We start from the raw sequence: 12,901 nt of genomic DNA, 5'->3' as shown, positions 1-12,901 counted from the left end.
TGTCTCCACTGCGCCAGCAAGTCGCTGCTGCATCGGAGATAAAACGGTGCGAGACGTTGCGTTTAAAGGCGGCTCGGAAAAACATGCTACGACATGTTAACAATGGATTAAGCAGTTGTGGCGGCAGAAAAATGTGCAGGAGACAGAGGACACAGATAAGTGCGGGAGCCACTACTGTATCAAATAGAAATAGGAATAATAGAGAGTTGGCCACTTTGAAATTACTTGTTGCTGAAAATGTGCTACAAATAAAATTACCTTACCTTACTCCGGAGTTAGAAAGAAAGAAAAAAAAAAAACACTTTCAGTCCAGGAGGGGTTGGTATGTCTGACTCTGGGCAGGTAGTGACCGCCCATGCCACAGGCCACAGGACCTGTACAGTGGCAGTTTATAACATGGGCTTCATGGGCAGTTGCCCAGGGTGGTATCAGAAAGGGGTGGGGCACCCCAGAACTAGAAAATAAAATATATCTAATCTATCTGTTGGCACTTGAACAAGTTTGCTACTACTTGCATCCACATGTGGTGGGGTAAGTTTCTCTTAGTTGCTGGTGAGAACTGGGAGACTCCACATTTACTTGCTTACCTAAGCATTAAGTTAAAATGAAAAATATCACTGAATGCTGTTATTTTTTTAGGAGACGGCATCAAGGGTGAAATTGCTTATTCCAGGCTGAACAGAAGAAGTGCTTTTTGTCAGCTTCTGTGTTTTAATGTAATCTTACCATTTTGTGTAAAAACAGAAGATTACACAACATGCTGGAGTTTTTTTTCCAAACGAGAGAACTATTTTATTAATGCCTTTGCTAAACATTACTTGATAGTTCACCAGCATCTAATCTACATTTCTTAATCAACAGAAGGGTCGTTTTGAAAAGTATCCCATCTGTTTTTAGGCGATTCATAGGCCTTAACCCAGAAAGGGGAACAAAAGCTGCAAGCTTCAAAGTGACATAAAAAAAAATACAGGACGACTTGAGCAAAAAAAGAAGACAGCAGTGAACCCACATGTCTCCACTCTCCTCTGCAAGTTCATGGACTACCAATGGAACTTCTAAAATGGTAAAATTACACATTTACGCACAGTCAGTTCTCTCTATGTATTCTTTGCTAAAACATTCTCTCCCTCTCTGTCTCTCCCTGTCTTCATTTTTCTCTGCCTCTATTTCTCTGTATCTGTTTTGTCCATTTCCATTAGACTGACAGGACAGCTACAACGAGCAAATATCAGAGAAAGATTGTCTGTCCACCAAATCTGTCCTTTTCATTCTGTCTTAAATATGATTTAATGTGCTGTTTATGTCATGTGTTAAAGCTGTTCAAGCTTTAAACTTGCCCAAATGTCAAATTGTACTGTTAGGATTGCTATAAAGTGGGCCAATTGCAATTTTATTTCATATAAATACATAAACAAGTGTATAACTTTCAAATAAAGTACCCATATTCAATGTTTCACAAGTGAGTACACCCCTCACATTTCTGCAGATACATATCTTTTCATGGGACAACACTGACAAAATGACACTTTGACACAATGAAAAGTAGTCTTTGTGCAGCTTATATAACTGGAAATTTATTCTTCCCTCAAAATAAGTCAATATACAGACATTAATTTCTAAACAACCAGCAACAAATGTGAGTACACCCCTAAGAGACTAATGTCCGAATTGAGCACTGCTTGTCATTTTCCCTCCAAAATGTCATGTGACTAGTTAGTGTTACTAGGTCAAAGGTGTGCATAGGGAGCCGGTGTGTGTTCAGTTTTCTAGTACAGCTCTCACACCGTCTCATACTTGTCACTGAAAGTTTCAACATGGCACCTCAAGGCAAAGAACTCCGAGGATCTTAAAAAACGAAAATTGCAGGCATGAAGTGTCATTGTACTTCATGTAAAGTACCAACTCATGTTGCAGACGTCTAAGAATCACTGAAGTCTATTTCTTTATGAAAAATCAATCTACCCAATTATAAGTAGCAATAGTTCATAATTACTATTACTACTACTATTACTAAAAGTAAAAAGTACAGTGTCCCAAGTATTCACTGTAACCAAGTCACAGTTAATCAAATAAACATAGTAACTACCACCCAGCTAGGAAGATGGATAGCAACAAAATGAATACTGAGAGGGAATAGCGTAGCTGTCCAGACTTTTATTCAACCTTACGAGAAGCAGGAAGCAAAACTTCACAGCCGCGCTGTGAAGCCGAATAAAAGCCGTTGATCATCAATTGACATTTCACCATTTTTAAAGCGGGTGAACCACGAGTAAACTTGAGCTTGACACATAACGTCATCCTTGTAAGCGGTCTTCAACATTTGAACGGTTTCCGATGCTTTTTTTCCCCGAGCAGGAAGCAAAGCTACAGCCGCGCGCTGCTCATAAAACTTCTCCATGAAGAAAAACGACGGCTGGACAAAACAGCTCTTACAAGAAAATTCACTGCGGGTAGATGAAACCTTCCACACCAACGCCGCTTGGCACACTGATTGAGAAGGCGTGGTGGAACAAATAACTAGCGGCAGAATCGTGTACTACGAAAACTGCGCGTGCAGCAGCGTAATTCTGGAAACTTTTTGGACCCTCTCGTACGTTAACAGAACAGAACCCGCCTCGGGCCCTCCTAAAAAAAACCCACGAAGAAGAAAGAAAGAGCTCCTCTTAAAGGCACAGCACAATTCCTTAGCTATGGATCATCTTTAGTAAAGAACTGATCTTGTATGTAACCATACTAATTGAAAAGGAAAAATAAATAATCTTGCATTATCAATAATTACTTATTGCTTTCATATGACTCTTTCAGATTGAAAATGTTATTATTAATTCTGCTGCAAAAAAAAACAGATTGAAACTCGATTTATTCACTACATGTTTATGTCTGTAAGGTTGAGATGGAACTGCACATGAAAACGGCCCTTTAACCCTTCAGACTACCAGCACAATAGAGACACAATCAAAACTGCCAGATGACTCATTACCCTGCGATAATAACTTAGAAATAGTCCAAATAGTTTAGATGTATTTTTATTTCTTTCCTACTAATGGGAAGTTTCTGTTTATATCATAGGTTTGAGGTGTATTTCTACCCTAAAGAAAAACATAGAAAACTTCAGATATTTCACAACGAGACATTAATATGGAAAAACCTTACATAACCTTATATTAGAGCAGAAAGTACGGCGGCCACTGTAAGAAAGGCTTACAGTATTCAATTATGCTGCAAGAACTGATCAGTACAGTATTGCGAGGGAACGCAAAAGTTTTGCGAGGGGACACAAAAGAAAAAGAAATCCCTATGTCCCCCAGAGGGCTCTGTAGGGATTCATTGCTCTAAAAAAGTTTGATTGTGGGGATTTTTCTGTGTTCTGCAGGTTAGACCTAAGTCAGAGGGCTGCTAAGCAACATCACCTCCATTCTGACATTTATGACCACATTTTGGAATGTTATTTTTGATGTCACTGGTTGTTGTGAACCCAACATTCTATTTGAGTTCAGTTTGTCAGAAATCTCTGACAGAGTGAGACAAAACTACAAGAGATAAAACTGCCAACACTTGTAGGTGAAGTAATCGATGCTGAAATCTAAAAAAAGATGTTCAAAGAACCTAAAAGGAATGAAAAAATGCCAGCCCTCATAAGACAACAAGGTAAAAGAGTTCATTATCAACATATGGCGCATATCTTGATAAAGATGAGTATAGATTTAAAAGTTTGTTCATTTTAGGTACTGATTAGTATAATTTAGAGATTTAGAGTTTTTATCATTAAGAATTTCTGTTACTGACTTGTCTGTTGTTGGGAACTTTGAGATCTGTGATAGTTTCACCCAGAAGCATGTGTTTTGATGAACATGGGTTAAAAGTTGAACAGTTTGTGTAATAAAGTCTATGATCAGATATCAGCCTCTGAGGTGATGTAGAAATAGGGGAGGGTGATGTGGACTTATTGTTTTAACACAACATTGTGCTGTACTATTGCAATAACGATAAAAGTGGCAATAATATGTATTTTCTTACTTTTTAGGTAACTGTATGACTGTGACATTAGCAATGTCTCCATTGACCATATAATTGTGCAATTTGACATTTTGAAAGTACATTTGCTTCATGGAAACACATCAGTTTAGAAAAAACTCCCATGTCATTTATTTTGCAACACTACAATAGAAACACTTTTTTTGCATCACACGAGTCACATGACTCGTGTGATGCAAGTCATGTGGCAGGATGTTGCCATTGGCAACATCCTGCCACTGGCAACATCCTGCGCCAGTGGCAGGATGTTGCCACTGGCGCAAACTACAAATAAGACGGTGGCAGGAAGTAGTTTTAGGATAATGGCACTGCATGTTTTTTTATGACTTTTGTATTAAACTTATTCACACATGATTTGTGTTTCCTATTCAACGTAAATACCACAAGTGTGAAATTTAGAGTTTTCTGCACTTATGTAATATGAACACAGCCAATGTGTCACAGCAATTATAGACCCAAAAACACTGCTCTTTAAAAACCATCCCACTTGTATTGCGCTTCTTTAGGGCACCAGTCGCATAAAGACGTGTGCTTTTTAATGCTAAACTGCACACAGAATTAAACATTAATTAAAATTTATCATGACAGTGAAAAATCGGAATTCTTATTATAAGAAATATGTCACTATAAATGATATAAGTGCCCACTCCTATCTAGAAATACTTAATATTTGATAAATTGCAAAAAATAATAATACAATTTTCCCTATATGTCGCTTTAGAGAACAGCAGCAGGCCAAAGAAAAGGAAAATATCTGAAATTGAGACCCCCAGAAAAAGGCGGAGGGTCTCTGACATGGCCGGATCGTCTTCAAGCTGCCAGGAACAGATGAGGACGAGGAGCATGGTGGAGAGAAAAATGAAAGAAGAAGCAGAGGAACCTTCACCGAAGGCCAAGAGGAAGAAAATGGAACTGGAGCAGGACCAGAACAAAGAGTCTTGCTGCTCAACGGACGTCAGTGCAGGTTGGCTGCTTTGGTGAAACTATTGTCAGTTTGCACTCAGAACCTCAGCATGATTATTAAGCTGCTGCTTAACAATAGCATATTAAAGTTAAAGGGAGGGAAACAGCACAAAGAAGAAAAAATACTTTGCAAAAGTATTCATAAATCTCACATTTTTACATTACACTACCAAATGACATTTGTATTTTATGTGTTATCACAAGGTTGCATCACTTAAATTCCTATAAATTCCACTGAAATTAGGGACAGAAAATACTCTGTAAAAATATTTATAAGCCACTAAATCGAATCTTTGCATCAGGATGTTTTTTTCTTAAGGCAACTGAATGATAATATATTCATGTTGTTTCTATGGGTTATTCCCACTGCTAAAGTGCCAGCTAAATCTGGTACTTTACAGAAGAGGACTTGAGATTTAACCCTGTAAAGCCTGAACTATGAAATACTTATCAGAATATTTCATTTTTGATGTGGATTACTTGTTGAATCTTCTGATTACAACAAAAGAGACGAGCCGGGAGTCAAACCATTTGACAGCCACATAGTATACAGAGACTTTCGAACCATGGGTCTCAAACTTTACTCCGTTACCTTGTGTAACTGAAACAAGACCCGGTCCCAAAAATTCTCCAAAGGATGGACAATCTTCTCAAAATGGGCCAAAAATTGCATAGCATAGCTTTAATTGAAGGTCTGTTTTAGGAGAAATTACTGATCCATGTTGGTTCATTTGTAAACTGTACACATTTGGTTATATACATCAGGTTTTTCTGGGATAGGAAACACACTGAAAATGTACAGGTCTGAGAAACTCGTATATCAAACATAACATGTTTGACATTACAGGGATCAGAAAGAGGAATCCGAAAAGGAAGATGGAGGACTTGGAGGAACCACCAACCAGGAGGAGGATGAAGATGGTGATGGAAGAAGAACGAGAGGATTCCCAAAGAGGTTGGAGTTTATGTAGTAATAGATTTGTAGCATAACCATTTATTATGGGATAGAAATAAGATGTGATCATTAGATCCAAGCTTCAATTCTGATGCTTTTTGAATTTCAAATGTCTTCATGTGGTTAGCTGCATTACTGCAGAAATACGTTGAGCTGCATCTGTTGGGAGACGGAGGCTTCGGGTCTGTCTTTGCTGGATATCGGATAGAGGGTAAATTACCTGTAAGTATTACCATCTCTGACACAAACACACAGAATTAAATTTAGAAAGCCACACAGTAATTTTTAGATTTTTTTATTATCTACATACAAAGTTAAAATCAGATGTAGTTCTCTTACATGTAGTAATCAGTAGGCGGTGCCAGACGTTGTACAAGCCTCAGACAGAGTTTGTGGCAGTGTTCTCAGCTTTACGATGTCTGTATCAGACTGTACGTTGAAGATGTTGGTCGGAAATTAAGCAGAACATTTTACAATCAACTGTTAAACTTGAAAACGCTCAGAAACATGTTTTGAGCTTTTTCATAAACACTCAGAAAATGTTTCAGTTTGAATTGTTTTGAGCTAAAATCAACTAAAAGAGAGATTCAATCTGACTATCTGTTAGTCTTCCAACAATCTGAGGATTTTAACTCTTCTCAACAAAATCTGACTCCTACTGACTTCCGGTAGGGAAAGTTTGACTGATACTAAGAAAATGAGGTGGAGAGCACCGGAGGTGAGCCTTTTTTCATTCAGTGTCATCAACAGAAAAAAAAAAAAAACGGCAGGAAGAGACGATAAAGACGATAATTAAAATTAGGTCGATAGGTTTAATTTATCGTGTGATTAATTGATTATATATATATATATATATATATATATATATATATATATATATATATATATATATATATATATATACACAGTTGGAAAATTACCTTCCTAACATGCTAACCAAAGTATTGTTGCTATCTTATAGGTGGCTATCAAACACATACCAAAAGACAAAGTAGTCATCAAACATAAGGTAAGTGAGCAGCAGAATATAGCACATTTTTTTTTTTTTTTTAGTGGATTCCAGATGCATTGTGGGTTTCTCCTGTTTGTTTGGATGTTTCAGGATGAGAACGGCAGCGAGCTGGCCATGGAGTTGGTCATCATGTTAAAACTTGCAAGTGAAACAGTGCCGCATTCAGCCATCTTGTCCCTGTTGGACTGGTATGATCTGGATCAGGAGCTGATTTTAGTCATGGAGAGGCCCATGTTCGCAGAGGACCTCTTGCTCTATCTTAATGAGCGTGGAAATTTCATAGAAGAGAGTGAGGCCAAGGTACCAGTGCTATACCCAAACATAGTAAAAATGCAGGAAAAATGACCCAATTTCAACTAAATTATAAAACTCTAGAAGAAATTATGAATCAGTTAAGCTCAAGTTCCTGCTGTCCTCATATCCTATCTACACATTTCTTTAAAAGAAATGTGTCTCAGTAAAAATAATTTGATTTAAATAGTAAACTCATCGCTAGGCCTGTCGCGATAAACGATAAATCAATTAATCACACGATAAATTAAACCTATCGACCTAATTTTAATTATCGTCTTTATCGTCTCTTCCTGCCATTTTTTTTTTCTGTTGATGACACTGAATGAAAAAAGGCTCACCTCCGGTGCTCTCCACCTCATTTTCTTAGTGTAATGTCCAGCGCACACCACACAAATTACCTTCCAAAACCTGAGTTTTGGAAATGGGCCGACATTAGCCAACAGAAATGTTAGGTATAACGGTTAGATCAGGTTCATCATGCTGTGTGGTGTCCAGCCACATGGGCACAAAATAATGGCTACAAGTCCAGTTAACTAATTTAAAAATCAGGCATTAATCAATGCTTTACTAGAATCTACCTGTGATGCATGTGGCTAGAGTCAGCGTAAAGTCCTGACTGATGAAAATCATCATAACCTATTTATGTCACGTTAACGAAGAACAGTTGAAAACTTACCAGGTTCATCAACTGCGGTAGCAATTTGGCTCCAACTCCTCTCCTTGTAATTTCTATATTCTTTGCACGAAATGTTGAATAAACATTAATGTTGTTTCCACATATCATCTCCAATGTCCACTGGACTTCATGTTGCGCCGTGTCAGCTGTTTAGGATTCCCCTCGTTATTTCCCCTCAGAAACCACTGAGGAGAATCCGCGCTTTCTGATTGGCTACCTGTCACATTCAGCGTTAAGCTCCCAGTCGGGGAAACCGCCAGATTTAGATCGGAGCGGCCACGACGATCTACAGTAACCCACCCCACACTGCAGGATAATCGGTTACGAAATCACCAGCGACAATCTTAGATCGGATCTAAGATTGTCATAAGGGGAAATTAGGGGCAAAATCGTGTGGTGTGAATTACTGCATTAGGTAGTCGGATGTGCCCGTCTTCTCTATTTAAATCTAGTGATTTCTGAAGAGCAATATAGTATATAGACTTCATAATCTGCACTTTTTTGGTTAAATGCAGTATTTATTTCCACTTTGGCTTTATGTTTAGTTTTTATACAAGTACGTTTCTTGTTAATGGAGACTGAGAATCCATTTCATTTTTGTTTTCGGTTGTTTTGTTTGTTTAGTTTATCAGTTCCAGTGTTATGTGTTTTTATGGAAATAAAATGTATCTGTCTATGACAGGAAATCGCATGGATTATTAGTCATTTCCATTAAATCAGTGTCAAATCAGTATTAAATCAGTATGCAAAATAATTAAATTAAATAATCATTTATCGCAATAATTTTTTAGACAATTAATCGTCCATCAATATTTGTTATCGTGACAGGCCTACTCATCGCTTCCATCAGGAGTTTTCCCCAGGCTTTAACCCTTGTGTCAAATGGGGTCAACCGACCCCACACACGTAAAACTTGTATCATTTGCCACAGTTCTCTACGTTTGCCTGAGTCCTCACACACACAAGGGTTAAAAATAGCAGTTAATCAAACCATGATAAAACAATTGGACAAATCACTACTGCAAAATTACAGGCTGATCTCCAACCTCTTGTTCATCAACAAAGTTAATGAAAAAGCTGTTTGTAAACAATTGAATAGTTTCCTATTGATAACAAACCGCTTTGATGTGTTTGAGTCTGGTTTCCGAGCCCACCACAGCACTTATACTGGCCTAGTCAAAGTGTTCAATAACGTCCATATAAACATGGATTGTGGAAGAAGTGCACTGATATCTGGTCACATCTCAGTGCAGTTTTTGACACTTTGATCATGACATATTACTAAAACGACTAGAGAGTTGGGCCAGACTCTCTGGTCCAGTACTCAACTGGTTTGAATCTTACATAGAGATCAGAGATTTCTATGTTTCAATAGGAAACTTCTCATCGAAGCGGACAGAAGTCATATGTGGTGTACCCCAAAGCTCAATCTTGGGGTACCTCACTAATTCAATGTAAGAGAGGTCCAGAACTTCCACAAAACTGCTGAAACACTAAGTGCCTTTAAATTTAGAATAAAAACCCACCTGTTTTTGAGTTGCCTTTGACGCATAATCAATTAAGAATTGAACTATGCCACTTGACTTAATGTAATGTTTCAATAGTTGATTCTATGTTGCATGACTTTGCGTTTTTGTGTTTTTATGATGTGAATAAAGCACTGTGAAATGTCACATTATCTTCGCACCTTAGGTCATAATAAAACAGCTGGTGGAAGCTGCTGTTTACCTTCAGAATGCAAACATCTTCCACAGAGACCTAAAAGTGGACAATGTCCTGATTGACAGCAGCACAGAAGACAAACAAATCTATCTCATAGATTTCGGCTTAAGCTGCTTTGATGACGGGAAACAACATGAAATACTCTGTGGTATGACTGAACCGTAGAACTCACTCCATTCTCATTTATTAATGCTGTTTTAAAAAAACTCGTTTTTATATTTATGGTCTTACTCTTGCACATCTTCAAGGTACTCCTGGTCACATCCCACTGGACTGGATGGTTAACAGTACCTACAGGGCTGGACCTACAACAGTGTGGCAGCTGGGGGTTGTTCTGTTTGAGATGCTCCACATGACGCGGTTCAACATTAACACCTACATCTCAAACAACTTGACAATCTGGCATTGGCTTTCTGACGGTAAGACAAACACTTGTCCATATATCTTACAGTACATATGTTCTTTGTCGTTCTGTTTTGTTCCTTTGGCTCTGTTCATTGTTGCCGTTTAACCTCTAACCTTCCAGACTGCATGGATTTTCTGTCAAAGTGTCTGATAGGTGACCCCGAGGACCGTCCCACCTTGGAGGAGCTGCTGTGTCACCCGTGGCTTTCGTAGACTATACACACATGCACATGCACACGCACACACACACACACACACGCACGCATGCCCGCACACACACACCATTGCAACCTTAACTTTTTTTGTTAGTAGTTTAATCTAGTTTAGGCTGAGCTGTAGGGCACTATTAAACTATAAAGGATTGGGGTTAGGGTTAAATGACACAAGTCGGTTAATTTGGCAATTAATTTTCTTTGGATGCTGCAGTTCCTCTGCTACTCAAAACAACATCCATTTTAGGTTCATTAAAGATTCAAAACGGTCGGGTGCAATGCAGTGTAGGTGGTGGCTGAAGGTGGGGGACCTCGACGGTCTGATTCTCAGCTATAGAAACTGGCTCTAAAGTCATGGAATGTCACTTCTCTAGTGGGGAAGGATCCTGAACTGGTGTTAGGTTGAGAGGTGTATACAAGCGGCCAAAATGAGTTTCCTTCGCAGGGTGTCTGGGTTCTCCCTTAGAGATTGAAGCTCAGTCATCCAGAATGGACTCAGAGTTGAGCTGCTGCCTTTCCATGTTGAGAGGAGCCAGTTGAGGTGGCTTGGGCATTTAGTCAGCATGTGCGCTGGATGCCTCCTGGTGAGGTGTTCCAGGCACCTTCCATTGGGAGGAGGCCCAGGAGAAGACCAAGGATGTGCTTGAGGGTCTATGGTTTGCGGATGTCCTGGGAACGCTCCTCTGGGATTCCTCCAGAGGAGCGAGCTCAAGGGGGGAGAGGAGATTGAAGTCTGGACCTTCTTACTTAGACTGCTACCCCCATGACCTGACCACAGATAAGCGGAAGAAAATGGATGAAATAGATAAAGATTCAGTTCAATTAGTTATTTTACATAGTGCCAATTCAAAACAAAGGTCATCTTGAGGCACTTTATGAAAAACATCAATATTTGTGGGTATTCTCTGGGTCCTTCAGTTCTGTCCCCTACTCTAGAAAACATCCATTTTAGAATTATTGTTTTTTGTTGTTTGTTTTTCTTTGGATGCTCCAGTTTTCTCCTCTAGACAAGACAACAGCTATACAGTTTATTGGAGATTTGTCGGTTTTCTCCGGGTGCTCCGGTTTATTTTCTACTTCCTAAAAGCATCCATGCTAGGTTAGGTGAAGTTAGTTCAGTTTTTCCCTGGGTACTGAGGTTTACTCCCACAGTCCTAGAGACATCTGATTAGGTTCATTAGGAATTCTTACCACCAGACCTTGACCTCCGTTCACAATGCAAGCAGACACATTCACACATGGATAAACACATACATATTTTTTTATGTATATATTAGTATATTAAGCAAGTTTGAGTTTTTACATGGATGTATATATTTTCTTGTGTCTCTGTCTATAAATGTGTATGTAAATTTGTACTAATACAAAAATTTATAATGTAAAAATGTAATTTGTTTTGTTTCTAATGTGTCCATAGTTCATCTCCCTAATCAAAGTTGTTTTCTCTGTGTTTTTTCCAGATCTTCCCTAACCCAGATGTGTGTGCGAGTGTGTGTATGTTTGTCTTGTCCACTTTCCTGTCCTCTCCAACCCCAGCCGGTTGAGGCAGACGTCCGCCCATCCTGAGCCTGGTTCTGCTAGAGGCCTCTTCCTTTCAAAGGGGAGTGTTTCCTCTCCACTGTCGCCCCGTGCTTGCTCAGGTTGGGGGATTGCATTGATATAAAGTTTTGATGCAATCTGCTGGTTTCCTCCCCTTCGCAGAATCGCCACCTTAATGTGGTGGAGGGGTTTGAGTACCCCTATGATCCTGAGGTTTAAGTTGTTTGGAGCTTTGACTGTTGTTGGGGTCTTCCATGGCAAACTGGCTTCAGAGGAGGGGGTCTCACTAAGAGCGATTCAATTATCTTGATTCAGTGAGAGAACCTGAGAATTATGAACATGTTTGCTAATTCATCTGGTTTGAATGATGTCTGGTGGAAGAACTACCAGAGAGCATTTTGAGCAGAAGAAAATTTTAAAGAATTAGAGACTGAAGACGAGATTTGTATCTACGTCAAGGAAAGGATGTGCATACAATCTTGCCCCAGTGAAGCAGCCGCCCCAACAGCTTACTTTACTCCACTAGTGACATGGTTTCACGACCTGTTGGAAGCTGTGAACTGGCAGAGAAAATTAACGTAGAATAAACTTATTGTTATGTGTTATTGGTGTTATTGTATACTTTTTTGTGTTGCTAAGCTGCTGGAATTTAAACAGGCGGCTGGGCTTGAGTGACTTCAGGGGTACTTTCTATTAAAAATGGAGGACTACTGTGGAATGCTATCTGCTAATGTCCAGTGCTTGCATTCATCTGTGTTGTTTTTTCCGTTTGGTTTAAAATGGTCCTATATTTTTGACCGTTTCTGTCATTTTGGTACTCTGTCTCCTGTCAGAGCTAAAAGTAGCCTACACGTAGGAGTTATCAAAGAGCATCTAATGCAACATAAATAACTTTCCAGCTGGAGCACAGTGCACTGAATAGTAGCACGAGGCAATTGACTACAATTTATTACAGTGTAATAAATACTATTGTGTTTTTATTCCACTCTAATAGTAAGAATAGTATTTATTACAGTGTATTTAAAGCTGCAGTATGTAACTTCCATAGAAAATATTTTATGCAAATCTCACTATATGTTGTGACAGTT

General features: G+C 38.9%; 1 protein-coding gene across 1 annotated transcript; it reads left to right on the top strand.

Moving 5' to 3' along the window:
- The first annotated feature begins 1,826 nt into the window (after positions 1-1,826).
- Positions 1,827-12,416, top strand: LOC103482369 (serine/threonine-protein kinase pim-2-like). Its single transcript, XM_008438494.3, has 9 exons — positions 1,827-3,648; positions 4,757-4,999; positions 5,846-5,953; positions 6,081-6,175; positions 6,915-6,962; positions 7,056-7,265; positions 9,628-9,805; positions 9,906-10,076; positions 10,184-12,416. Exons 1-9 carry the CDS (start codon positions 3,594-3,596, stop codon positions 10,273-10,275), a joined length of 1,200 nt encoding a protein of 399 aa, XP_008436716.1. The 5' UTR covers positions 1,827-3,593; the 3' UTR covers positions 10,276-12,416.
- Positions 12,417-12,901: the final 485 nt, after the last annotated feature.

Source organism: Poecilia reticulata, chromosome 20, assembly GCF_904066995.2.
Source record: "Poecilia reticulata chromosome 20, P_reticulata-male-v2, whole genome shotgun sequence".
Lineage (NCBI taxonomy): Eukaryota > Metazoa > Chordata > Actinopteri > Cyprinodontiformes > Poeciliidae > Poecilia > Poecilia reticulata.
Note: the sequence above shows the minus strand (reverse complement) of the source record. Positions and strands in the feature narration are given on the sequence as shown.

Bases quoted from the DNA above. Each gene is read 5' to 3' on its own strand.
- LOC103482369 (XM_008438494.3), top strand. From the start codon at position 3,594: ATGTTCAAAGAACCTAAAAGGAATGAAAAAATGCCAGCCCTCATAAGA. The intron at 5,954-6,080 runs GTTGGAGTTTAT...TCATGTGGTTAG, and splicing joins ACGAGAGGATTCCCAAAGAG to CTGCATTACTGCAGAAATAC. The intron at 7,266-9,627 runs GTACCAGTGCTA...TTCGCACCTTAG, and splicing joins TAGAAGAGAGTGAGGCCAAG to GTCATAATAAAACAGCTGGT.